The sequence below is a fragment of the Pelophylax lessonae genome (assembly GCF_965119305.1).
Source record: "Pelophylax lessonae genome assembly, chromosome: 1".
In the NCBI taxonomy this organism is placed as follows: Eukaryota; Metazoa; Chordata; class Amphibia; order Anura; family Ranidae; genus Pelophylax; species Pelophylax lessonae.
Genome location: NC_138768.1, coordinates 464,164,155 through 464,191,977, shown reverse-complemented (window position 1 = coordinate 464,191,977; position 27,823 = coordinate 464,164,155). Strand labels below are relative to the sequence as shown.

Here is a 27,823-nt window from a genome sequence, read left to right as displayed (position 1 = left end):
GTGATTGGGGAGGAATGGAATTGCGTTATCCCCGCCTGAAAATCCATTTCTCTGTGCAGTGACTAAGGAACAAGCAGGAAGAGGAACTTTTACTAAAAAATTGAAAATGATTTTAAAGGCAATTTTTTATTTTTAACAAACATCTCATACTGTTCCGATCTGTGTAATGGTTTTGCAGAGAGCAGCCCTGATCCTCCTTCTCCCACCGCTGCTTGCCAAGAGGGCACTCATGCAGCTTGCCAATGCCACACACAAAAAAAACATTGCAACAAACCAAACACGTCACTCACGGTGACATAGGCTGGGTTGGGTTCACATCTGCAGGTTTCTAAATGCATGGCAACCCAAACAGAAAACACACACTTTGCTGTGCCTTTCTAAAATGCACGGCAATGCATGTCACACTTCCTGTTTAAGCTGCATTCTCATCTGTGCGTTTCTGAAAGCTTGAGAACCTGCAAGAAAACACACGCTTTGCCATAGGTTTCTAAAATGCGTGGTATTGCGCATCACATCCGACTGTTTCCAAATGCACGGCAACCCGCAATATTTAAAAAAAAAAAAAAAAAAAAAAAAACACATCAAACACCCACACACTTTCATGTGTTTTTAAAATGAGCAGCAACGCATGTCATGTTTGAGTTACTATTTAGAGACATTGCCATTTGAAAAATGCAACCAGCAAAGACTAAAGCCTCGTACACACGATCAGATTATGGAACGATCAGTCATCCGTTTTTTGTTGCATGCTAGTCTCATGTGGAAAGTGAAGGTTACTTTCATGCGAAAATTCCCGTACGACAGAATTCAATTTCAGAAGTGATGTCATGTGTTGAATTGTTTTGTATGCGTTTTCATTTGCTCTTACGATTTTTTTTTTTTTCAGACGAAAACTGTACTAATTAAAATGAAAAATCAGACGTTGTTTTAACATACGATAAAAATTTTATTGCCTGCACATCCAGTTTTTGTCGTCCGAAAATTGGTAAATCGGCTGTCGAAAACACTATACTAACAATCCGAAAATCGGCAGATCGTTCAGACGAAATTTTCCTTTCCGATTTTCGTATCGTGTGTACGGGCCTTTGGTTAATAGTTTCAAAAACTACGTAGCCGCTCAAGCACAGCAACCCGCACTTTGCCACGCATTCTGAAAACACACGGCAAGGCGCATAATACTTAGGTTACCATTTGTTTGCATCTTCGTGTTTCCGAGAGCAGGCAACTCAATGCACACTTTAGTGAGCACTTCGAAAACGCTTGACAATGTGCGGCTCGCTTGCATTACCATTAGTTTGCATCTGCGCGTTATAATAACGCACAGCAACTTGCATTAAAACCAAAAAAACAAAACCCTCATGCTTTGCAATTCAAAGTAAAAACACGCAGCAACCAGCGAAGAAAATGTGCTTTGTCATGCGTTCCAAAAACACATGGCAACGTGTGTCGAGTTTGTGTTACCATTCGTTCACATCTGTGCATTTGCAAGCGCAAGGAAAACCACAAGAAAATGCCCACCATGCCATGTTTTTCAAAAATACAAATGCAAAGCACACCAAGCTTGCTTTACTATTGGTTCACATCTGAGTGTTTCTGAATGTACAGCAATCTGCAAGAAAATGTATGCTTTTCTGTGCATTTAGAAGACGCGCAATGCGCTTGCACTATCATTAGTTTACATCTGCGTGTATCCAAATGCACAGCAAGCCGCAAGAAAATGCATGCTTTGCCATGTGTTTTGGAAACCTGTAGCAATGTGCGTCATACTTGGTTACCATATAGGCTGCTTTCACATCTGTGCTGTGATTCACATCTGTGTTAAAAACGTGGCAACGCATGTCGTGCTTAGGTTACCATTCGTTTACATCTGTTTCCGAATACAGGGCAAACTGCAAGAAAAAGCATTTTCTGTGCGATCAGGATAGCCTAAAAGTCGTGCTGGAAGTCACATGACTTTCATGTGGTGCTATGTGTACCAGGGCTGTCTATTCAATCCCTCCCAGCATCAGTACAACTAGCTTTCCCAGCAGGCTGTGTATATTATATGGAGGGTTTTCCTTTTTTGAATGATGCTGGGATCTGAGAGGAGGGACTTGAGAGGTTTGGACTCTTCCTGTAAGTGTGACTAGGTGGGACTGAATGCCAATTAAGATATATTCTATCCTACCTACCATCAGAGCTGTGCAGGAAGCTACATCATTTGTAGTGTTTTAAAGACTACAGATGGGTGTGTTCTAGGCTAGAGATGGAGCAGGAAGTGGCTATGGAAGGCATTCTGTCAACATTAGACTATACAGGAGTGTCACATGGTACAAAGCCACAACTAAAACCCAGAATATCAGGAGATCTGCAGATAACCAAGCAACGTGGTACAGAGGTATGATCTATGCTAAGACTGATCCTTCCATTCACATCTAGTGAAAAGAAAGTTGGTGTTTGGCTTTAACTCCTAAGAAACTTTTTATTCATATCTCCAGTTCAAATATTATTTCTCTTTTTCGAATACCTACTAGGGCTTTAAATAGACCGACTTTTGAGTTTGTTTGTGCTCAGTGTCCATAACTATCACAATTTATTTTTCATTTGTAAAATTCTCCAAACCAAAAGAACATATCTTCTATGCACAAATGGTTCCCATGTGTTACATTGCCCCGTTTCTCTTAAGCAATGGAAAAAATATATGCGACTCAAACTCCAAATCCTCAAGCTGTGTGGTGCACCACTTACAAAAATGTTAAGGTTTTGGTACAAGCTCCCAAGGATTGGAGATGTTCTCAAATCGGTCGCTGGATAACTGCATACCTAATTGTACCCCTTCATCTTTTCTATAATGGTGCATTGACTTTAAATATTGCTGATGTCCCTTATATGTTGGATATGCATTATTGTGGCTTTTGTATTCGCCATGCAATGGCCTGGAGTTGCATTTGCCTGAGATGAATCTCTCCCATTTAGTTCATGCTCAACTGCTTTCCACGAGAGCCATTATAAAATGACAGCTCAACGGAAGACCTATTATCATGGGTAGATGTCATAGGATATCCTCCCAGGAGCTCGCCACTGGCAGCACTCCGGTGCAATCTGTCACCTGCCAGATCACAGATGAGTGCACCAGCCCGCTGCTTGTACAATGTGATCACTGTGACCAATCACAGCAGATCGCATGACAATTGTACACAACTGAGTGGCTTCGATTCATGCCATTTATTGTGTTGATCTCAGATTGGTCTCAGTGATCACATGGTACAGACAAGGCCAATCACAGCTACTAACAGGAATGAATGTATTTCATTCAGCAAACATGGTTGCTTATAAAATAGTGAAGTTCACCAATATAAGCAATCAGTGTGCAAAAAGAAAATACTATATTTACAATACACACACACAAGAAAATTATTAATTGATCCCCAAGCAAAACATGAATTGGTACTTGGTGGAGTAATCCTTGTTGGCAAGCACACAGGTAAGATATTTCTTGTATTTGGTTACCAGGTTTGTACACATCTTAGGAGGGATTTTGGTCCAGTCTTCTTTACCAATCTTTTCTAAATCCTTAAGTTTTCTTGGCTGTCACTTGGCAACTTGGAGGTTCGGCTCCCTCCACAACTTTTCTATAGGATTAAGGTCTGGAGACTGGCGAAGCCATTCCATGGCCTTAATGTGCTTCTTGAGCCACTCATTTGTTGCCTTGGCGGTATGTTTTGGGTCATTGTCATGCTGAAAGACCCATCCATGACCGATCTTTAGTGTTCTGGCTGAGGGAAGAAAGGTCTCATCCAAGATTTTACAATACATGGCCCCATCCCATTGACCCCTCGATGCAGCAAAGTCGTTCTGTACCTTTAGCAGAGAAACATCCCCAAAGCATCATGTTTCCACCTCTGTACTTAACTGTAGGGATGGTGTTAATGTAGGGTCATAATCTGGGGTCATTTTTCTTCCTCAAACATGGTGAGCCAATTAATACCAAAGAGCTAAATTTTGGTATAATCTGACCACAGTACTTTTTCCCCAATCCTTCTCTAAATCATTTTAGACATTAATTGGCAAACTTCAGGATGGGCCTGTACATGTGCATTCTTGAGGAGGGGGGAGCTTGCGGACGCTGCAGAATTTCAATCCATGGCGGCATTTTGTGTTACCAATGGTTTGGTGACTGTGGGCCCAACTGCCTTGATATTCACAAGCTCCTCCCGTGTAGTTCTGGGCTGAACCCTCACTTTTCTCAGGATCATCCTTACCCCATGAGGTGAATTTTGCATGGAGCTCCAGACTGAGGGCGATTGATGGTTTATTTGGGTTTCTTCAATTTGCGAATAATAGCTCCAACAGTTGTCTCCCAATCAAGCTTCTTGCTGATGGCCTTGTAGCCCACTTTAGCCTTGTGCACATCTACAATCTTGTCCCCGATGTACTTTGACAGCTCTTTGGTCTTGCCAATGATGGGTTTGAATGGAAGAAAGATTATGTGGACAGTTGACTTTTAAACACAGGAGTTGTTAGGAGCACGTTCTTAAAATTGACAGGACTAATCTGGCTACCGTATGTGCTCATGTGGTACACAGTCTGTGGGAGCCAGAATTATTGTTGGCTGGTAGGGGATCAAACTTCTTACTGCAACTCCATTTAGAACATCTTTGTTTTGTTTTTTTTGGTGGGGGTTTGCAGGGGGATCAAATAATTATGTGTGTGTACACACACAAAAGTGAGTACACCCCTCACATTTTTGTAAATATTTTATTATATCTTTTCAAGTGACAACACTGCAGAAATGGGGAGCAGGTGTTAAATTTGGTTTCGTTCTTACTCTTATACTGGTCACTGGATGTTCAACATAGCATCTCATGGTAAAAAACTGAGGATCTGAAAAAAGGAATTGTTGCACTACATAAAGATGGCCTAGGCAGGCTCGTAGGCGTCCACAGGTAGGGGCGGGGGGAGGGGGAGGTAATCTCAACTTCCCCTTTAAGTGGTTGTTAAGCCACTTTATACCGTCCTGTCTGGTCTGTTTAACAGTCCTGTGTGCCCATGTCTGTTTGGTAAAGAATTGCATATTTTTTTAAGTTTTCAGAGGGCCGAGCACCACTCATGTGAGCCATCAGCTCTCTCCTCTCCCCGTCTGACAATTGCCTGCAGCAGGCGGGGCCAGGGATGGAGGAAGAAAGAAGAACGAAGTACAATCCCATCTGAGTTCTAAGCAAGCAAAGGTTCCTCGAGTAAAAAAATTGGCTCCCTATGTGGGCATTACATGTTGTATTTCAATACCATAAGGCCCCACCCATGCTTCATTCAACATGCTGTTCTGCAATGTTAGTATAGGTCCTTCTGAAGTTCAAAGCAAAAACCAGGGATTACCTGCACACTCCACAAATGCAAGATGTATAGTACATAATAATTTTTATTGATGACCCACCTACAAGATATGGTTCAGTGAAAGATGTGCTTTAAAGCCCAATTGAACCTTCTGATTACAACACTAATGCAGTCAGGCTGCTTTTGCAGTAATAAATTCTGCGGATTTTATTATTTTCTTCTATGTGCTACAGCAAAGGTTAAATTACCCTTGTAATGTTGGATTTTCCCCATGATGGAGAGTTGGATTCTCACACAAACAATACAGCAGCCTAGGTTTCCAGTGGTCCTACAAGCCTCCTGCTCAGAGCTGCTATCAAGGAAGCAAAGGTGCGGGTGATTGAAGCAATGTGCAGAAAGCATGTAATGGTCCCCCATACACTAGATGCAAAATTGTTCAAAAACCTAATTTGGACCATTCATTTTTCCTCCAGTTAATGGGCACAAATCGAAAAACGTTTACTTTAAGAAAAAAAAAAAAAAACTGATGTGTCAATTGAACAATTTATTGCTCAAAATGCAGTCATTACATGATGGCACTATCATTTGCTCCCACGACCAAGTGTTCATTATTCAAAAACGAGTCTGAACGATTTTTCGTTCAGCGTATTGCTAGCATTAAACCACCTGCTGTGTTATCTAGAAGAGCAGTGGTCTGAATATTCAAGGCATGGTCAGAACAGTATTTTAATTGCAGCAGCAATTTGTAATTAAAAAAAAAAACTACAAAAACACAGTATGTGCATTACTGTATATGCAGCCGGATTACATATTAAACAGACAGTTCAAATGGGATTAGGCCAATTTGGCCCTGATTTTTTTCTAAAATGTATGCAAAACATGACATGGGCCATCACTGTGATAAATAACATTTTTCTCCTTAACCACTTGCCGACCGCCGCACGCCGATCTACGTCGGCGGTCAGCCCCTCACAGGCAAAGTGACGTAGGGCTACGTCACTAGCTTGTGAGGGTCTAGGGAGCGGGCGCGCGCCGCCGGAGGCGCGCTCCCGCTCCCACGTGGTCACGGACCCCCCCCGCGCGTGTGACCGGCGGACCCGATGTCCGCCGGCCACTCTGCGATCGGCGGGGGAGAGGGAGAAAGTCAGGCAGCTTGTGTAAACAAGCTGCCCGTCATTCTCCCCTCTGTATGAGAGCTGATCATATGGATCTACTATGTAGATCCGTTGATCACTCTGCATACAGCTGAAGCCACAGCCAATCACAGTAAGAATCACACCCCTAGGGACACACACAGCCCCTCCCTCTCAAATAAAGTTAACCCCTTCACTACCAGTGTATTTTTACAGTAACAGTGCATATATATAGCACTGATTACTGTAGAAATGTCACTGGTAACCCCAAAAGTGTCAAAAATGTCAGTCAAGGGTCCGATCTGTCCGCCCCAATGTCGCAGTACCGCAAAAAAAAAAAAAAAAAAAAAAAAAAAAGAAAAACGCAGATCGCCGCCATTACGCGTTAAAAAAAAAAAATCTTTCCCTTAGTCAGTAAAACGCAATAACTTTTGCGCAAACCAATCAAAATACGCTTTTTGCGATTTTTTTTACCAAACATAGGTAGCATAAAACAAATTGGTCGAAAATGTTAAAAAATTTTGATTTTTACATTTTTTTTGGGGAATTTCATATAAAAAAAAAAGGGAAAAATATTGCTATTTTTGCAAAATTGACGCTTTTTTGTTGTTTATAGCGCGTGATCAAATAAAAAAAAAAAAAAAAAAAAAAAAAAAAAAAAAAAAAACCGCACAGGTGATCAAATACCGCCAAAAGAAAGCTCTGTTTGTGGGAAAAAAAGGACGCCAAATTCGTTTAGGTACAGCGTCGCACGACCGCGCAATTGTCCGTTAAAGTCAAGCAGTGCCGAATCGCAAAATACCCCCTGGTCGTTTAGCAGCCAAATCCTCCAGGGCTTAAGTGGTTAAACAAGGCCTCCCCCTTCCTTATTGCAACTCTCAAGTATACACAGGATTGATTGCCTCAGAGGGCTGTCAATCAGAACTTTGGGGTTATGACACCGCAGAATGAGGTAAACGGAGAAGTTCACTTTAGAAATGCAACGAAGAGCAACACTAAACCTGGCAATAGACAGATTGAAATTTGGAAGATTCAGCAGAGACCCGCTAAATTTTAATGTGTGTGCGGCTGTCCCTGATCGACATACAGTGCATTGCAAAAGCATTTGGCCCCCTTGAACTTTTCAACCTTTTGCCACATTTCAGGCTTCAAAGATATTAAAAAAAACTAAATTTTTTGTGAAGAATCAACAAGTGGGACACAATCATGAAGTGGAACGAAATTTATTGGATATTTCAAACTTAATTAACAAATAAAAACTGAAAAATTGGGCGTGCAAAATTATTCAGCCCCCTTAAGTTAATACTTTGCAGCGCCAACTTTTGCTGTGATTACAGCTGTAAGTCGCTTGGGGTATGTTTATCAGTTTTGCACATCGAGAGACTGAAATTTTTGCCCATTCCTCCTTGCAAAACAGCTCGAGCTCAGTGAGGTTGGATGGACAGCAGTTTTCAGTTCTTTCCACAGATTCTCGATTGGATTCAGGTCTGGACTTTGACTTGGCCATTCTAACACCTGGATATGTTTATTTGTGAACCATTCCATTGTCGATTTTGCTTTATGTTTTGCATCATTGTCTTGTTGGAAGACAAATCTGTCCCAGTCTCAGGTCTTTTGCAGACTCCATCAGGTTTTCTTCCAGAATGGTCCTGTATTTGGCTCCATCCATCTTCCCATCAATTTTAACCATCTTCCCTGTCCCTGCTGAAGAAAAGCAGGCCCAAACCATGATGCTGTCGCCACCATGTTTGACAGTGGGGATGGCGTGTTCAGGGTGATGAGCTGTGTTGCTTTTACGCCAAACATAACGTTTTGCATTGTTGCCAAAAAGTTTGATTCTGGTTTCATCTGACCAGAGCAGCTTCTTCCACATGTTTGGTGTCTCCCCCAGGTGGCTTGTGGCAAACTTTAAACGACACTTTTTATGGATATCTTTAAGAAATGGCTTTCTTCTTGCCACTCTTCCATAAAGGCCAGATTTGTGCAGTATACGACTGATTGTTGTCCTATGGACAGAGTCTCCCACCTCAGCTGTAGATCTCTGCAGTTCATCCAGAGTGATCATGGGCCTCTTGGCTGCATCTCTGATCAGTCTTCTCCTTGTATGAGCTGAAAGTTTAGAGGGACGGCCAGGTCTTCGTAGATTTGCAGTGGTCTGATACTCCTTCCATTTCAATATTATCACTTGCACAGTGCTCCTTGGGATGTTTAAAGCTTGGGAAATCTTTTTGTATCCAAATCCAGCTTTAAACTTCTCCACAACAGTATCTCGGACCTGCCTGGTGTGTTCCTTGTTCTTCATGATGCTCTCTGTGCTTTAAACGGACCTCTGAGACTATCACAGTGCAGGTGCATTTATACGGAGACTTGATCACACACAGGTGGATTCTATTTATCATCATTAGTCATTTAGGTCAACATTGGATCATTCGGAGATCCTCACTGAACTTCTGGAGAGAGTTTGCTGCACTGAAAGTAAAGGGGCTGAATAATTTTGCACGCCCAATTTCAGTTTATTTGTTAAAGTTTGAAATATCCAATAAATTTCGTTCCACTTCATGACTGTGTCCCACTTGTTGATTTTTCACAAAAAATTACATTTTTAGATCTTTATGTTTGAAGCCTGAAATGTGGCAAAAGGGCGCAAAGTTCATAGGGGCCGAATACTTTCGCAATACTCCCCCCCCCCCCCCCCAATTCAGCCCAGTGGGTAAAAAAAAAAAAAAAAATACATGTCTTTGGCCAGCTTTGACTTGAGTTTAAATCTGGGCTGCTGAGAAATTACCTTTTCAATTATATTATACCATAATGTTGTAAGTTCTGACTTACAATAAATACACCAATGGAACTTGTTGGTCTGAAACGGTTAAAATACAATGATCCCCTGTCTGGGAAGCTGCCCCCTTCACCTCCTCCCTAGTGTCTGACCTCTTTGTCTTACAAGTCCCAGAAAGATTTTTAGGCAGATTTACACTCTGCCCTGGCCCTCTCCCCTCCCCATCCTGTAACAAGCAGCTGTCTGGAAGAGTGAATGAATGGCATAACCCCACAAGAGAGGGATAAGCCAGGAGACCTGCTGAGAGGGGAAGGGGGGGGGGGGGTGGAATTATTTTTTGGCAGGCAGCTATGCACTACTCAACCTCCAGTTTTTCCTGCTTCCATGTCTTGGAAAGGCTACAGCCATCCAACATAACCCCTTCCTTCCCAGCATTCTGATGAAGACAAACTGACTTACACTTTTGGCAAGACATTTTAAGGATAGTAACCAGAAATAAGCAAACAAACAATCTATGCACACAAGCTCTGCTTGTTTATGCTTCGAATTGTTATGGTCCCCTGAGGTGGATTTTAGGAGGGAAGGATCATTACTCCATATACAAACAGGAAGGTTTCTGTAATTGCCCTCAGGGGTTAAAGGGAAGCAGGAGCATTGCTGGCTGCCTAACCATCTGCAGCTTCATCTTGGCAGACATAATTAAAGACCTAATTGCCCTGAACTGAGGGAGTAAAGAGCTTCTCCAAGGGGATAAAATGAGGAAGGCCTCCTAAATTGATCACAAAACTCTTGGCACCAGAGAAGCTGGCCTCTTTAGCAAGTACTACCATGGGTCAGAAATGTGCACACCAAGTCAGAAACACATTTTTAAAAACCAGGGCTTCATGGAAACAAGGCATACTATGGAAAACTAATTTATGATGAAATAGCAAACAGAAAACAAAAACAAAGCAAACCTAGATATAAGGCTGCATACAATAATCTGTTAGGTCCGGTTCACACTTATGAGAGTGCGGGAAGGCTGAAAATCCGCAGCCTGTTCCCGCATCGCACACGCACCCCCAGCAGTTCACACTGCCATATACGATACGCTGGGGGTGTCAATGTAATCTTAACGACACCCCCAGTTTGATCGCATATCGCAGTGCGATCGTGCAGTTCGCACAGGATCGGATCGCGCAAGTGTGAACCGCTGTGCGATCCGATCCTGATGCGGCTGCCAAAATGGGTCCCTGTGCGTGTTTGGTGCGGCTGCGGTGCGAATTTAGCCATACAAACTGTATGGCTAAACTCGCACCGCACAGCCGATTGCATGTAATGTCGGAGCAGTGCGCTCCGACATTACATGCGAACCCCGCACACGCACAAGTGTGAACCGGGGCTTAGTCATTGTTTCAAGGACAGATAAAACAAAAGTGTTAATTTGGCAGTGAACCGTTATCTAATAGACTGTATAGTTTGTTTAGTGATAAGTGTGTTTTGTCAGTGCTATAAAGGGTAGGGATGAGCTCAGGCATATTCAGAACCTGGTCTGAACCATCCTGTCCGTATGCAGCAACAGCTACTTAGTGGGAAAGCTCAGGTGAGTTTGGACCAAGATCCTCACAAGGGAGGTCCTTGTACTTTACACAGATACTACTGTCACTTTGACCTGAATGGACAAGGTAACAGTCTATTGAGCTGCAACCCCAACCACTTTATGATCGTCTCAACAATCCCCCACCACTTTTTGTTTCCAGCATTGCAAAAACCCAGGTATGGAGGGAGAGCATGTTGCCTTCTCTTATGATGCAGTGCTGGTTCCCAGTGGTCTGTTGCTAGAAACTAGGGCAGTCATGTGGTGAGGGGTTTCTGACACTAGCCAAAACTAGGTATTTTATGGCGGGGGGGGGGGGGGATGATGGGTCCCCTCTTGTTCTGGGAGGACGTTGCCCCCAGTCTCACTGCGATTAGACACCGTGCCACCCTGATCTCGGTAAAGAGCCGATGACGTGGCTCTTTACCCATGTAATTGGCTGTGTCCAATCACATGTAAACACGGAAGTGCCGGTAATTGGCTCACCTTGCCTCACACAGAGTGAGGAGAGGAGAGGCGATCAGCAGCATCCCCTCGCAGTGGAAACCTGTACAGGTAAAAAAGGGTACGGATCATCAGTGCCCTGATTATCAGTGCAGCCTCAACAGTCCCCATAAGGGATTTCACTCAGTGCCGCCTCATCAGCGAAGGGAGAAAAAAAAAATTAACTTATTTACAAAATTTTCTGACAAACAAAAAAAAAAAAAAAAAAAAATAAACCCCAGTGTTGATTAAATACCACCAACAGAAAGCTGTGTGTGAAAAAAAATTCATGACCGCGCAATTGCCAAAGTGTGACTACGCTGAAAGCTGAAAATTGGCCTTGGCAGGATAGAGGTAAAAGTGCCCTGTATTTAGGTGGTTAAGATAGGATCCTGCTGCCAAGAAGTCTCAGGCAGCTAAACTTTTACATGCATGGGCAAATTTTAGAACAAATCAGAATTCATACAAAACAGTGTTCAGGAAAAAAAACAAAAAACCCCACACATTAGGCACTATTACATTTTTAATTTATTGATAGTCATGTATATGGCTTCTAGGTCATCCCATGCAACTTATGAAGTGCACAAACACCAAGATTATTTATACGTAAAAAAGACTCTACAGCACCCAATCAACTCAGCTCTCTATGACAGATGCTTTGAGAATATATATCTAATTGTTGGAAAGGTAAGAAGTTGTAAATGAGGGAACATGCCACTCTAGTGCAAAGATAGTATCTAACACAAAATCATGCATATTAGGTTACAAGCATTAAGGTGACAATATCTGTGGTCAAAAACTGACAAGTTACCCTCCCCAAAGAACTTACCATGACGTAGTGTCGTTGCATCTCTGATTTCTCACTGGCCAACTTGTCGCATTCCAATTTTAGACTGAAAAATAAAAATAATCTGCTAAAGAGGCGGTAGAGATGCACAGCTAAACTAGTAATATCTGTGGCAAACTGCATCCCATATACCAAATGACTTGCAGACAGGAAAACATTAGGACTCCATTTCACACCTGAGCGTATCGTTTTCAGACTTTTTTTTTTGCAGGCAGGCATTGACATCCCCAAAAAAAAAAAAACAAAAAAAAAACAAAACGTGATCTGCCAAAAAAGCAGCTCATGTACTTTGAGCTTCAGGCAACAAAATGCTCAAATGTGAACAGGCGCCATTGAAACGAATGGGATTTTTCTTGTTGGGCATTTTGAGACTTCAGAGATGAGCATTTTTACGAGCTGATAAACGCTCAGGTGTGAACAGGGCCTGACAAGTGCCTTGTTTGCAACTTCTAATTGAAGAGAAAAAAAAAAAAACAAACAAACACACACACACACACACTTTAACCACAACAAAGCCTAATACAGTACTCTACTGTCCTTCGATGTGAAGGTGGCATTTGTTGGTTTTCCAGGCTTTTATTTATTTTTATCTAATGATCTGTTAAATATACTAATATAATTTGGGGTTAAACTCACTTCTTCACTAACTATGGAGCAGCATTGGTTGTCACACTGTCAAACAAGTCTGCCCTTGTTCAACAACTCCACTTTGGATCATCAATGTGCATTGTAAGGATTTTAACAAACTTTTTATCCTACCCGTTTCTGCTTTGACAAAACAGCTGAAAGCTGTTTGACCAAGTCCTTTGAATGTGTATTCTGAATGAGAGGGACTAGTTCATTACAATTAGCTGCCCTCCCAATGTTCGTGTGTGTAAAATATATATATATATATATATTTTTTTTTTTTTAGTTTTTGACAGAGGTGGATGGGGATTAGAACACCCATCACGTTTTCATTCCTGTCAAAAGGGGTTCACCCCTGTTACATTTACCGTTATCTAAATAAAAAGCGAAAGACTTTTTTTGGGTTGCCCGTGACAGGCGCTACAACTCCCCTTTACTCCATCCAAAATAAAAAAAAGTATTGCCTTTAGTTGTACAATAACCCTTGGGGGCCATCTCACCAAAAATGGAATTTGTTGCAGAAGTTGCCTAAAATCCAATTTGTATCAGTGAGCCCCACACAAAGCAGAAAATTACATTTTTGAGGTGTTCTGTATACCAATGATGTACAGATTGTCTCTAGCTTGCCATATTGCATTGAATTTTACAGAAAAAAAAAAAAAAAAGCGCTGCAATTGAAAGGTTATTTTTAGTAACTTTAAATGATGTGATAGTTTGTGTAACATATGCACAAGCTATATTTTTTTCCCCCACAAGTGGAGTTGCCCTTTAATGATAGGAAAGCAGTTTATGCTTTCCGTTAAGCTCACAGGAAGTGACAACTGCAAGATCAACAGGTGTTTTCTGCACCTGTGGAATAAGGCAAAAAAAAAAAAAAAAAAAGCCATGCAACCACCATATAGGGACTGATGAGCTGCAATATAATACATTTCAGTTGCTGGTTTGAAGTAAATAAAATGAAAACTGCATTGTATAGTTTCTATTTTGATATCGTAATATTGTCAATACCTGGTGATCTTGCTTGTACCTACAACTTCAATTAAAAAGGGGAGACTCCCCTGCAGTGAAAGCAATGCAGAATTGTGACACTTGTGTTATGCCGGTGTTGTAAAATTGTCGGACCCGTGAAAAAAAAAAAAAAAAAAAAAAAAAAAAAATCGGACCTAGTCACTACCGGAACAGAGCATCACAAAACAGCTGATGGGGGTTCGTCCGTGCGCATGCGCAGAATACATTTGAGGTTTGGCAAAATTATAACAGAGCGGACAGCTGACAGAGAAGGCGGGGCTGAGGTGGGACGGAAGACACCGCCGCGTCATCTGCAGAGCTGAATAGAGGAGGCGTGACGGAGGTGCGGCCGTGTAATAAATGCAGGACTTAGCCCCCGTTCACATGCAAGCGACGCTACTTCTCATGATTGTGTTTCTTCACAAACAATTAGGCCCCGTTCACACTGGGGCGATCCGACTTCCAGGGGCGACCTCCGAGGTCGCGGTGCGAGCAGCGCGCCGCGACCTTGGAGCGGCCGCCACGGACTTCATAACATTGAAGTCTATGGCGGTCGGCTCCTGGTCGCCCCAAAGAAGCTCCGGACCCTTTTTCTAAGTCGGAGCAACTTGTGTCACTCCTATTAGAACGGGTCCGCAGTGTGAACGGGGGCTCAAGTGACTCCTGTTTTATTATCTTTAGTAATTATCGTATTATTTATCCTTTATTATCTTTAGTAATTATCGTATTATTTATCCATTATTATCTTTAGTAATTATCGTATTATTTATCCTTAGGATGTCATTACATTTAGTATTTCTTATTTTGTATTATAGAAATACTAATTGTTATGAAATCCTAAGGATAAATAATACGATAATTACTAAAGATAATAAAACATAAGGAGTCGCTAAAGTCCTGCATTTATTACACGGCCGCACCTCCGTCCGCCTCCTCTATTCAGCTCTGCAGATGACGTGGCGGTGTCTTCCGTCCCACCTCAGCCCCGCCTTCTCTCAGTCAACTGCCCGCTGTGTTATAAATTTACCAAACCAAGATAATGTCTTGTGCGCATGCGCACTTGAGACTCCCATCAGCTGTTTCATGACGTAGGGTCACTGGAAGTGACGAGGCAGAGGAAGAGGATTCTTATTCCAATTCATCTCTGTAGCTACCGTAAAATCATTTTTCTCTGATGTTCATTGACAGATACAGCTCCATATCTTGACCCTTGGGTTTATGCTGCCCCCTAAAGGAGTAGGACACTAGGCAGAAAAAAAAAAAAAAAGTTGGACTACGGCTATAGAGCAGTCCCAGGGGGTATAATCCACACTTCCTGCTATAGGTTTTCAGTATTGTAACAAGCAGTGTCAGAAGAACATAGAAACCAACTCAATAGGGGGGGTGGTCGCTGTGTCTGTCAAGGATCATCAGAGGAAAGGATTTTACGGTAAGACAAAAACACAGTTCTCTTTCTTTCATTGACGGACACAGCTCCATATCTTGACCCTTGGGACATCCCAAAAGCAGTGTCAACGTGTGGTGGGAAGAACACAGCAATAAACACTTCCCAAAAGCTAAACATAGGTGAGCTCCAGTTTTCTGGTTGGCTGACAAAAACACCCTCAAAGAGGACTAATGCTCTCCAATAGCGGCCCACAAAACCTTGCGGCCGAAGGCAGCATCCGCAGATGCCATCACATCCCCCATGTAAAATTTTGTGAAATCGTGCACAGACGAACCAGGTGGCCACCTTGCAACCTGCACCACTGATACCTGGGACACCAATGCTATAGTGAACACCGCCCCAAGGACCAATCCGGCCACAGTAAACATATGGCAGAAGTAAACATATGGCAAAGTCTTGACTAGCCTGCCAAAAGGATCTTTTAAAAACTGGAGACTCCCCCTCCGGAAATAGGGTGGCTTTATTAAGCCCGGAGACTTGAGTGGAACTGCATAAACATTCAGAGACTTCAAGATATACAGTCTATCAAAATGCTTAGGTACCGCCATATAGCGTTTAGAACAACTCCACTGACTCACGACAATTTTGTCACAGTAGGTGGGAAAATCTTTGCCTTTTTAGAGGATCTGCAGACACCAAGGGGACCACCTCTGATGCAGTAGCATCCCCCCCCCCCATGTTTAAAATTTCCCGCACCGATACAATCAGTGTATCCACCAGTGCCTTTCATGCGCATATGCGATAAGAGGAATAATCCTCACTATCCGAGCAATCAAAGTGCGTGGATGCAGACCTAGTAGGGTTGCTATAAGCTCACCCTGAAAAGATAACAGGCAGGGGAGGCTGCTGATCTCAGTCCCGCAAGGAGACGCCAGACGAAGGTCCGCAAATACCAACCCCCATTAGACCCCGCAAAAAGCAAGAGGGTCAGTCGCCCTCCATGGAGGACATAGCACCCTTGAAAGTGGCTTGTGACACAGAGTACACTCCCCGACACAATAGTGGCTGCTACACTGTCACTAAACTGCCAAGCTGTTAAAGCCAGCCACTAAAGCAGTATGGAAGATGGGCCCTTGGGACAGCAGATTTTCCCTAAGAGGAAGTCTCCAAGGAACATCTGCGACCAGCCGTACTAAATCAACGTACAAAGACCGGCAAGGCCAGTCTGGAGACACTAATGCCTCGTTTCCACTGAGCGGAACGGTTCGGATTGGTACAGTTTGGAAGGGTTAGAATGGTCCGGTCTATTCAGGTGAGCGTTTCCACTGCAAGTCGGGCCACCAGGGACCATGTGGGGTTTACACCAAATGAGGTGTTTGTTTTGCTCTTTCATTTGACGTGAGCATTGAAGTTTTCCTGTCTGCCAATCAGTGGAATCTATCGTGTGACGCCAGTAGCTCTGCCCTAACCGTACCATTCCTATGGCCCTACATCTGAAGCAAGACCAGGAATGGTGCGGTTTGGTTCGGTTGTATGGGCCACTTTCATAATGGAAACACTCAAATTAGCGTACCGTACCGAACTGACCCGAATCGATCCGCTCAGTGGAAACGAGGCATAAGATGACCGGAATCTCTTCTGCCTTGATCCTGCACAGAAGTCTTGGCAGAAGCTTGAGAGGGGGAAAAAAAAAAAAAAAAGAAAGGCATAAATGAGACGCTACTGACCCCCATGGGCAACCAGCACGTCTGTGGCGTCCCGCCAGAGGGTCCCAAGACCGTGCCACAAACCTCTGCACCTTCCTGTCGAGACGAGAAGCCAACAAGGTCCACCTCAGGCGTACCCCACCGGAGGCACAGTTAATGAAATGCCTCCGGATGAAGTGACCATTCACCCTGGTCCAATGCCTGTCGATTGAGGCAATTCGCCTGCCAATTTCCACCCCTGGAATGTTTACAGCAGAGATGGCTGGAACTAAACGTTCTGCCCACCTTAGAATGCCAGCTACTTCTTGTCCCCCCTTGGTGATTGACATAGGCCACAGCCGTGGCATTGTCCGATCGGACACCCCTGAAGATGATCCGTCCAATGACCCAAAGTCTAATCGTTCAGAGCTCCAATAAATTGGATGGCAGTCTGGACTCTTCTAGTGTCCAGGCCCCCTGAGCAGAATCTTTTCCAAGGACACCTCCCCACCCGGACAGTAGGGATGTAACGATATCAAAATCTCACGGTACAATACAATTTCGATATTGACCTCACGGTACGATATTTATTGCGATATTGTGGAAAAGCTCACGGTATTGTTAAATAGCTCATGATAGTGTTTGTAATGATAACAGCGAAAAAATACCGACATTTATTCTGCTTTTGCCAGTCAACACTACTTTAACAGGTTTATTTTACTGTATAGGTAACAAAGCATATGCAAGAACTGACTGTTCCCCTGTTCCCCTGCCATTCTGAACCTCTGTGGCCTTCCAAGAAAATATCTGCTGCCTCTCCAGAATGCCTCTCCACAATGCAGAACTTGGTGCCTAAAGGCAATTGTGTAACTAACTATGAAATATAGTGAACAAGGTGAAACTTGAATCTCAAGTGGGCCACCAGTAGACCAGCAGTTTGGGGAAGGGGAATCAGGAATGGGATCAGAAGGGGCATTTTTTAGTTACTTTTTTACTGGTGGCAAAAGGGGCATGTGCCTTGAGGGCAGAATCCCTATGTAGGGTAGGGGGGTGGAGCAAGCTGAGCACTTCGCCTGCTCCCTTCTCCTTGTGCCTCACTGACAGGCGAGACTGCAGTTTCATTCCTGTCAGTAGGCCTTGTTTTGTGCTGGAAGTCAGTGGTACTCAATGCTGCCCCCTCTGACACTGGCCCTGTTCTCACCATTGTCACTTGTAAACACAGAAGCTGTCTGCCTGTGCTGCCTTTTGTGTTTACAAGTGACAGCATGCCTCTCCTCGGCCCACAGAGCAGTTCCTGCCCTGCAGCATGGCAGCACAGCCCAATCGCCTGCCAGAGCTCTGTACTAGGGGGAGGTTTGGGGAAGGAGCTCCATACATGGGTGGGGGGGGGGGGAGAGGAATGTAGAAAGAGCTTTTAAGAGGGTATACGTTGAGAGAAGTGCTTTCTAGTGGGGGGGGGGGGGGCGCGGCAAGCTGGGGGGAGGCTTTGTAGTGGGAGGGAAGAGAACTGTACTGCGAGTAGAGCTCTGTACTGATATGTTACTTACTCCTGAATCAAACAATATCCAGTGCTGACTGTCTTGCTCTTGCCGTGCTGTCACGCTGTGGTGCCTGGCCTGCCTGGAAGGAAGCTGCTCCGCCGAGTCCGACTCCGCCGCTCTCGTGCGTGCGCTGGCTCCGCCCCACAAGCCCGCCCACCCACACTGCTCCAAACCAACTGGCAGCCGCTCGGCCAGTAGCAGCACAGCATAGAGCTGATGAGTGACCGTGACAGACAGCAGGAGCCGACGAGACAGACCTGTCAGAATACTCCGAGACGAGCGGCCGCTCTGCCGCCTGCAACCGTGCACCCACCACGACGATATCGGGCCATGGTAACAACCGCGATAGCGGTAATATCGTTACATCCCTACCGGACAGGCTGGCATTCGTGGTGACCACCGTCCATTACAGGGGGAGAAAGGATTTGCCCTGGTGAAGTGCTGGAGAACGAAGCTACCAGATCAGGGAACCTCTTGTACCCTGGCTCACCCGGATCAGATTGTTTATAGACCGGGAATCTTGTCCCATTTGGCCAGAATCTCTTTGCAGAGATCTCGTGTGGAACTGTGCAAACTGAACTGCCTTCAAAAAGGCAGACACCAGGCCCAGCACCCGCATGCAAGTCCGAAGAGATGACCGTCTGCTGGACAACAGAAGTTGAATTGCTTCCTGCAGTTTCTGGGTCCAGAGTCAGACCCAGATATGCGGACTGAACAAGAGCAGACTCCTGAAGGTTCAGAATCCAACCAAATCCCCTCAGAGTTCGCAGAGTAATCTCCAAGTTGTCCACCAGAGCAGATGGAGACTCCGCTCGCAGCAGAAGATCGTCCAGGTACCCCAGTACTGCCACCCCCCACTGACAATGCCAGCAACGGGGCCAAACACTTTTGTGAAGACCCGAGGAGCGGAGGCAAGACCAAAGGGTAACACTAACACCACAAAATTAGAATGCTCCTCTCCCACGGCAAAGCGGAGGAGGCGCTGGTGACCAACATATATTGAAATATTAAGTGTCCTTGATGTTGATAGAAGTAAAAAGATCCCCCTGATGCAGGGATGCCACTTCAGTGTGAATGGACTCCATTCGAACTTCAACAGACATACAAAGCAGTTTAGCGCCCTGAGGTCCAGACTTGGACGTACCCTGTCCTCCTTCCTAGGGACTGTAAACGGGTTTGAATAAAACCCCTGAAAAAGTTCTGAATTCGGAAGCGGGGCAATCACCCCTTGGCTCAGCAAGTCTTGCACTGCCTCAAAGAGACCCCGTAAGCGGTCTGGGGACAGGTGCAACGAGGGGGAAAAAAAAAAAACCCTTTCCGGAGGGAAATAAACGAAACTCATCTTGTAGCCGGACCGTATGATTTCTTGGACCCACTTGTCCTGTACCAGGCAGGTCCACAGGTCCAGAAACCAGCAGACATTTTCTCCCCACCCCACATATGGGTGAGGGCGCCCCTTCCACAGGTCTGGACAAGCCCGCTCTCGGCTTGCCAGACCAGGTTCGTTTGGATCCTCCAGGAGGCCCTGAAGGGGTTTAATCCCTTGTCTTGAGACCCTGAGGGACAAAACTTATGAGCCGAGAAGGATGGACCACGTCTACGACGGGGCTCCTTGCCCTTACTAGCCTGCGGAAGAAAAGGTACTCTCCCACCCCGTGAGACCCTTAAGGTCATCTGGGGAAGCTCAAAACAGGCGATCCCCTAGGAAGGGAGATCAGATAAGACCTTCTTAGAAGTCTGGTCCACAGCACACCATTTAAGCCAAAAAACACGCCTAAGGACCACCACTGCTAAGATAGCCTTGTAATCAGAGGAGCCGCATCCAAAGAGGCATCACAGATAAACTGCAGCCCCTGGACCAATTGGTCCACCAGCGGGAAGCTGCTCCCCCTCCCGGTCCGGGCATAAAAGCTTGGCCCACTCGGTCAGAGTTTGCGACACTGAGGCAATAGTAAAAAGCGGCCTAAAAGCCGGACCAGCCAGAGTGTACATATGGTGGGCCACAGCCTCTGCTTTTCTGTCAGCCGGGTCCTAAGGCCAGGGACTCCTCAATCGGAATCACAGTGGCCTTGTTTAACCTAGAAACCCGAGAGGCCACCCCATGGGGAAGGGGGGGCAGATGAGGTGATAAGGGTCCGCAGTGACCGAGAGATGGGGGATGCTGCATGAGAAGGAGGAGGAGGTCCAACCGTCCCAGGGAGAGGCCCACGTCCACCCCAAAACCCTCCAGTGGGAGAGGAGGGGAACGACGACGACTACTACTACTTACCATATCAAGAACAGGGTGGGCACTGCTTCAGACAGAACCTCCTCTCCATCTAAATAAGGGGGGGGGGGGCTGTCGGCCAGGTCGTATGAGACCTCGCGAAACGTTCAACTCGCAAGGTCAGCCCCTGTCCAGAGGAGCTATGCCGCCGCCGACCTAACCTTAGCGCAGAGCTGAGGCCTGTGCGTGCTCGCTGGCCAGATTGGAGTGACACCACTGGATTTATAAAAAAAAAAAAAAAAAAAAAAAAATTGCCAGTACCAAAGATCCCAGCAAGGAGCTAGGTTCTTACTCCTGAGTAGGCATAAAAACAAAAAAAAACAAAAAAAAAAAAAAAAAAAAAAAAAAAACCAAACAAAAACAAAGCACAGTGGGAGTATACCCCCTGGGACTGCCCTTAGGCGTAGTCAAGCTTTTATTCTGCCTAGTGTCCTACCCCTGTAGGGGGCAGTATAACCCAATGGTTAAGATCAGGCGCTGTGTCCGCCAATGAACGATATAAATTATTTTTGCAAAGAGAATTTAATACCACCTTAATTACTTCGCATTACAAGCAACTAGAGGTCAGGGATGGTTTGGTAATACACATATAAACTTAATATCCATGGCCTGGGCACAAAGGCACTTTAAAAACAAAAAGCACTTGGTATGCTCCAGTTTATTATTTTAACAAGTAAACACTTAAGTTAGGACGATGAATCTAACAAGAAACATAAGCTGGAATACTGATTACACTTATCTACAAAGAATCTACGACTTTGTCTTTGAAATAACCACAGAGCTAATCACAATGTAGATGGAATTTTTATCACAGGTTAGAAAGTTAACCCAAATATTTCCCAAGGGCAACACTTTTTTCCTGCTCCAGCATTATAGAAATGTATTCTATTATATCGTTCTAACATACCTGCTGTACAGAGCCAGCAAAGCTAAACTACAAACAAAAAAATTTAATATATTGCATATGAAATTTATCAGCTAACCTGATTTCTGGCAGATCAATTGGTATTGTTTTACACTTAACAGATATAAAAAAACTTCAATGGTAAAATGTTAATGACATAAAGGGAACAAATAAGTTCATTATTAGGGTTCACATACACTTTAAATAATTGTGTAATTTTTATTTTTTTTAAAAAGAACACACGTCATACTTACCAGCTCTGTGCAATTGCACTGAGCCTCCTGTTTTGGGGTCCCGCACTGTTCACTCCTACTCCTATTAGTCTGCCCCCATAGCAAACAACTTGCTATGGGGGCAGATGTGCAGGCTCCATCCTAAACTGGTCTGTGCGCCTCTACAGGAATATACAGTGGGGAAATGCATTTGATCCCCTGAAGATTTTGTAAGCTTGACCACTTACAAAGAAATGAAGGATCAATATATTTTTAGAATAGGTGTATTTTAAAAGGATAGACAGAATATCAAAAAAAAAAAAATCTATATAAAAATTTAAAACAATGAGATCCCATTTTCTCTTTCGTTCAATTGACGGACACAGCTCCTGATCTTCATAACCATTGGGACGTTCCAAAGGAGTGCTAAACATGAGGGGTAGGAACAGCAAACAAACACATTCCCCAGGCTAAACCGTAGCCAACCAGGCAACATAAGCTCAACCAAAATTGCAGCCCACCCGATTAAAAAAAAAAAAAAAAAAATCAAGTCCTCTAAACAGCAGCCTGCAAAACCTTGCAGCCAAAAGATGCATCCGCAAATGCCATCACATCCACTTTATGGAACTTTGTGAAAGTGTGCACCAACGACCAGGTGGCCACCTTCAAACCTGCATCACTGACACCTGATGACGAAAGGCACAGGAGACACTGTGCGCTTAAGTAGAGTGCGTCTTGACAGGAAAAGGAGGAATCTGACCCCTGATGGAATAGGCCTGAATCACCGTCATCTGGAAATGATCGCAGAGGAAGCGCACAGCCCTTTCGAAACCCATCCATGAGCATAAATAGTGAATCTGACTTCCTAAAAGACTCCATAGCTGCCAGGTACACCCTAATTGCCCGGACCACATCCAAGGCATGCAAGACAATTTCCTTCTGATGTTTCGGCTTGGGACACAAGGCAACACAAGGTAGTCATTCAAATGAAAAATCAGACAACCTTTAAAAAGGAACGACGGACAGGGGTGAAGAACCACCTCATCCCTGAATCACCAGGTAAGGTGAATGACAGGATAACGCAGCCGGTTCCGAAAAGGTATGCACCAGGGAGTAAGTGGCCATAGGTCGATGGAAGAAGACCGCCAAAGCCGACACCTGGCCCTTGATGGTACTCAAGGCCAATTTCTGTTCAACCCCGTGTTGAAGGTAGGTCAAGATCCGAGCCATCGAGAAGGAGCGAGGATGAACCCCAAGAGACTCACCACTCAATGTACGTCTCCATGCACAATGGTAGATCCTCCTACAAGTAGATTTCCTAGCTTAACAGTGTAGGAATCACCGACTCAGATAAACCTCTATCCTTCAGCACCTAGCGTTCAACAGCTAAGCTGTCAAAGCCAGCGACTAAAGCAGGATGGAAGATCGGTCCTTGGGATAGCAGATCCTCCCTGAGAGGAAGATTCCAAAGAATGTCGTTGACCAGCCACACCAGATCAGCGTACCAAGCCCCGCAAGGCCAGTCCGGAGCCACGAAGATGACGAATCCCTTCTGCCTCAATCCTGTGTATAAGTCTTAACAGAACCCTGAGAGGAGGGAAGGCGTAAATCAGACGATACTGGCCACCAGCGCGTCTGTGTTGTCCGCCAGAGGATCCCGTGACCGTGCCACTAACCTCTGCACCTTTCTGTTGAGCCAAACAGATCCACCTCATGGATGCTCCACCGGAGACGACTGGTGAAACTCCTCCAGATGAAGTGACCACCTCCATTGGTCCAACGCCTGCAAGTTTCACACCCCAGGAACGTGTACGGCGGAGAGGGCTAGAACGCACCGTAGTGACCACTGTCCAATACAAGGGGAAGAAGACTTGCCCAGCCGAAGCGCCAGAGAACGAAGCCACTATATCGGACTCCTTCGCTCCCCGACTCAGCTGGATCTGATTGCCCAGAGACTGCGGAGTCTTATCCCCATTTGGTCAGAATCTCCCTTTGCAGGGACCACGTATGGAACTGTGCAAATGAAATCACCTTGAAGGTAGACACCATCAGGCCCAGCAACTGCATGGAAGTCCAGAGGGATGACCATCTGCTGGACAGCAGGAGACGAATTGCAGCCTGAAATTTCTGGAGTTTGCCCAGAGAAAGGAGCACTCTGGCTAAGGCAGAGTCAGGCCCAGATAGTCCAGCTTCATGGACGGAACCAGGGCAGACTTCTGAAAATTACGAATCCAGCCGAACTCCCACAGAGCTCGTATTGTGATCTCCAGGTTTTTCACCAGAGCAGAAAGACTCCGCTTGCCGGAAAGGAGAGATTTTCCAAGTAGCCCAGTACCACGATCCCCCATTGACGTAACAAAGCTAGCACCCGGGTCTTCACAAGTGTTAACCTTGAGGAGCAGACGTGAGACCAAAGGGTTTTGCCACAAACTGATAATGCTCCTTTCCCATGGAAAAGCAGAGGAAGCGCTGGCAACTGGTACATATTGGAATGTGAAGGTAAGCATCCTTGATGTCGAAAGAGGTGAGGACATCTCCCTGATGCAGGGATGCCACAACCATTCGAATGGACTCTACCGCTGAGAAGTCCCGCCCCTAGGGACGTAACGCGTGCGGAGGGATGGAGGAGTACGTGACGTCAACCGCAGTCCGGTCAGAAGTCAGAGCAGCGGCGCTCAGAAGCCAGCCGCTCTGTGTGTACCTGATGTGCTGACAGGCTGTTTATGCTGATACGCTGTGATCTCCTGTATGCAAGTAAGAGGCTTTTAACCTATATAATAAAGTTGACTGCTTTGACAATATTACGCTATGGTTTGCCTTCTTTGCATCCTTTGGGGGACCACGATTTGCTGATTGACAAGAGTAAGGACAAGAGTAAGGAGTCCATTTTTGTAAAGTGGATATCTGTTTTCTCACCATCCTAAGTGTTACATCCAGAGGCCAGTGTGTGGATTTCATTATATGCTGTGTTTACACAGCTCTTGGGTGAGAGGCTGGTATTACTGGTGGAGGAGATTTACTGAGTGTGAGCACCTTTTGGACTAGTTTACAGCACTGTGGACTTTTGGGTCTTACAAGCCTGGATGGACATTCTCTTCTAGGATATCGTCCAGGGTAGCTCCAAACAGGTGATCTCCTTGAAAGGGAAGATCAGTAAAGGCCTTTTAAAAGTGTGGTCCGCAAACGCCAGCATTTGATCCAGAAGAAGCTGAAGGACCACTGTCAAAAACAGAGCCAAGCCACTAGGGGAGCCGCAGCCAAAGAGGCATCACAAACTGCAGCCCCTGGACCAGCAGGTCCCTCAGCTCAGCAAAGGCAGGGGGGAGCCGTTTTCCCTCCAGGTCACGGCGTAAAAGCTTAGTCCACTCGGTTAGTGTTTGCGACAATGGGCAATGGTGAATACCGGCCTCAGTGCCGAACCAGCCAGAGTGTACATATTGCAGGCCACAGCCTCCGCCTTCCAGTCAGCCGGATCCTTAAAGGCCGGGGGCTCTTCAACCGGAATCAGAGATGCCTTGTTCAATCTGGAAACCGGAGGGTCCAACACTGGTGGAACAGTCCACTTCTTAAAGGACAGACTCCTCATGGGGGGGTAGTAAAGCAATTAGGGACCTCACGGGGACGCTTTGGTCATCCCCACTCACACACAATTCTGTCAAAATAGGCAAGGAAAAGAAAAATCTTGTCCGCTCTGGATGGCTTGTGTTTGCCACAGGGAACCTGCACCTCCATCTTCAAGGTCTCGCGCACAGATACAATCAGTGCTTCACCAGCGCCTTTCCATGCGTGGTTGCAGACGTGGAGGAATCATCCTCACTATCAGAGGATTCCAGGCGCATGGTTGCAGACCCAACAGGGTGACCCACGTCCATGGCGGTCTAATCACATTCAGGATCTGATGAGACAGATGAGGCAGGGGAAGGCGGGGGATGTTTTTTGCTATCCCGTCTCCCGAAAACCACCTCCATGCGGGACACAAAGGATTTCAGGACCACAGTCAGTGCATCAATGGATGGTTGGGACCCGGAGGGCACCGCAGCCTCAGAGAGGGGAATCAGGAGAGGAAATATGCTCCAATGACTCCATGAGTCACCAGGGGGACCCCACAAAAAAAAGGGTTAAAACACTGCAAGGGACAAGCCCCACCAAGCTGGCAGGCACAAGCACCAAGTGATCCTCAGCAGGGAGAGAACCCCACCTGAAAAAGAGACCTACAACCACCAGGATAATCTGCACTCCACATGCGGCGATCAGGAAATGAAAAGATCCAGGAGCAGGGGGTGAGGAGGGGATCCCACTGCCAAAATGGCCGCTCACAGGGCACCACTGTTCTGGCCGCCGCTATTTTCAATGGCAAACCACCGCTGTGTATAGAAACACAGTAGGGCTGCCACGACGCGTCGACTACAAAAAATCGTCGACGTGCGTGAAAGGCATCGACGCGTCTACACGTGACGTGACACGCACCCTGGCCGGCCGCAGCGCCGCTTGAAGCATTGCCAGCCGGGTGAAATCCCCTTCCCCGGGCTCCTAGTAGTAAGCGGCCCCTTTCAGCTGAGTCCTGCGTTTCCCGGGGACGGATTAGTATGTGCACAGGATGTGTGGACGGCGCTCCGAGTGCCCTGCTTGAGTCTGAGGGGACCGAGCTCAGTATGTCAGCCTGTGCGGCTCCCATTCCTGGCCCCGGCTGCAGCGGAGCAGCGATGTATCAGGCGGGAGTACAGCAGTCGGCGCCCAACAAGATGGTGATCAGCCTCCCCAATCCCTTCATCTGGATGAGAACAAGAGTCTACGTACTCCTTATCCGGACCTTCTCGGACCAGGACTTCAGCCTGCAGAAGTTCAATGAGGGGGCCCAACAAGTGAGTGCACATGGCTTTCTTTATGTTACCAGCAGTCAGTCCCTACAGCTCCTGGGACATGAGTGGGTGGGCACAGTCCTACATACGAGACATCTAGGGTCTTTCCTACTGACTGGCTGCAGGGAGGGGGGCTTACTAAGTGGTCTGTACTAGGTGGGAGGGCTTACTGTGGGAGAGAGGGAGAGGGAGAGGGAGAACAATTTTACTATCTATCTATATAGCGCCATTAACTTCAGGGGGGGCAGGGGCATTGTGGGAGATCTTTATGAAGGATGCTCTTGCAAGGATGGCAGCATGACCCTTGTAACCTCCTCATTGTAGTTCCATGACTGGTTGGTGTGCACTATAATGCGAGTAATGTTGGCCAGTTATGAAAGTCTTCCCTACATTAGTTTAGGGGCATACTGGAGATCATTTTAAAAGAAAAGCTGCAAATAATAATGAAAACGAATTTATATTAAAAAAGGTAAACCTGGGGCTTTACATGTAAGGCCTTTTCAAGCTGACTGCAGTCAACTAAACCCAAAACTGATATTTCAGTGTTCTCCAAGTCACATTATCTTCTAAAATGCTCAGCGACTCCTTTGAGGGAAAATACCCACCACAACTCCCAATTACATCTGAATGACATGACTAAAAGCGCCAAAATTACAGCATCAAGTTATGAACTTGATTGTATCCAACCAAAATTAGGCCTCATGCACATAAATGTTTACATATGAAAAGGTTATAGGTTTCGGAAACATGCATGTGTGGGTAATCACCAATGCAGAGGAGCTTCAGCATTTACAAGTTTACTATCAGTTGTGCCCAGCTCCCTGGGTGCAGGAAAGTGCCACAAGTTTACGCTAAAAGACTTTTCAGCATGTAAATCTTCGTGTACATGACACTTAAAATATCAGCTTTAATAGAGTTCCTCTTCAAATCATCAGTGATTACATACGATTAAGACACATTCAGAATAAATATCAGCATAAAAGATCAAATAATTTGCATCTGTCCTCACCCTTGGATAATCTGCTCTATATCATAAAATAAATTGGTGAGCATAGTGTAAAATCCTAGGCTGAGGGAACAATAGTTCATTACAGAAACAACAGGTTTGGCAGCTGGCCAGAAGTAAGGTGATGTGACAGATATGTACATACAATGTCCAGTGCATGAGAAGAGGTTCAAATTTCCAAACTGCAAGAGGTAAAGCTC

General features: G+C 45.4%; 1 protein-coding gene across 2 annotated transcripts in view; it reads right to left on the bottom strand.

The window, feature by feature from the left end:
• Positions 1 to 27,823, bottom strand: part of TLE5 (TLE family member 5, transcriptional modulator) — a 69,631-nt gene that overhangs the window by 28,023 nt on the left and 13,785 nt on the right. For both annotated transcript variants that reach the window (XM_082269355.1, XM_082269356.1), the window contains exon 3: positions 12,111 to 12,174. In XM_082269355.1, coding sequence (XP_082125481.1) covers positions 12,111 to 12,174 — 64 coding nt within the window. The remainder of the gene's footprint in view (positions 1 to 12,110; positions 12,175 to 27,823) is intronic.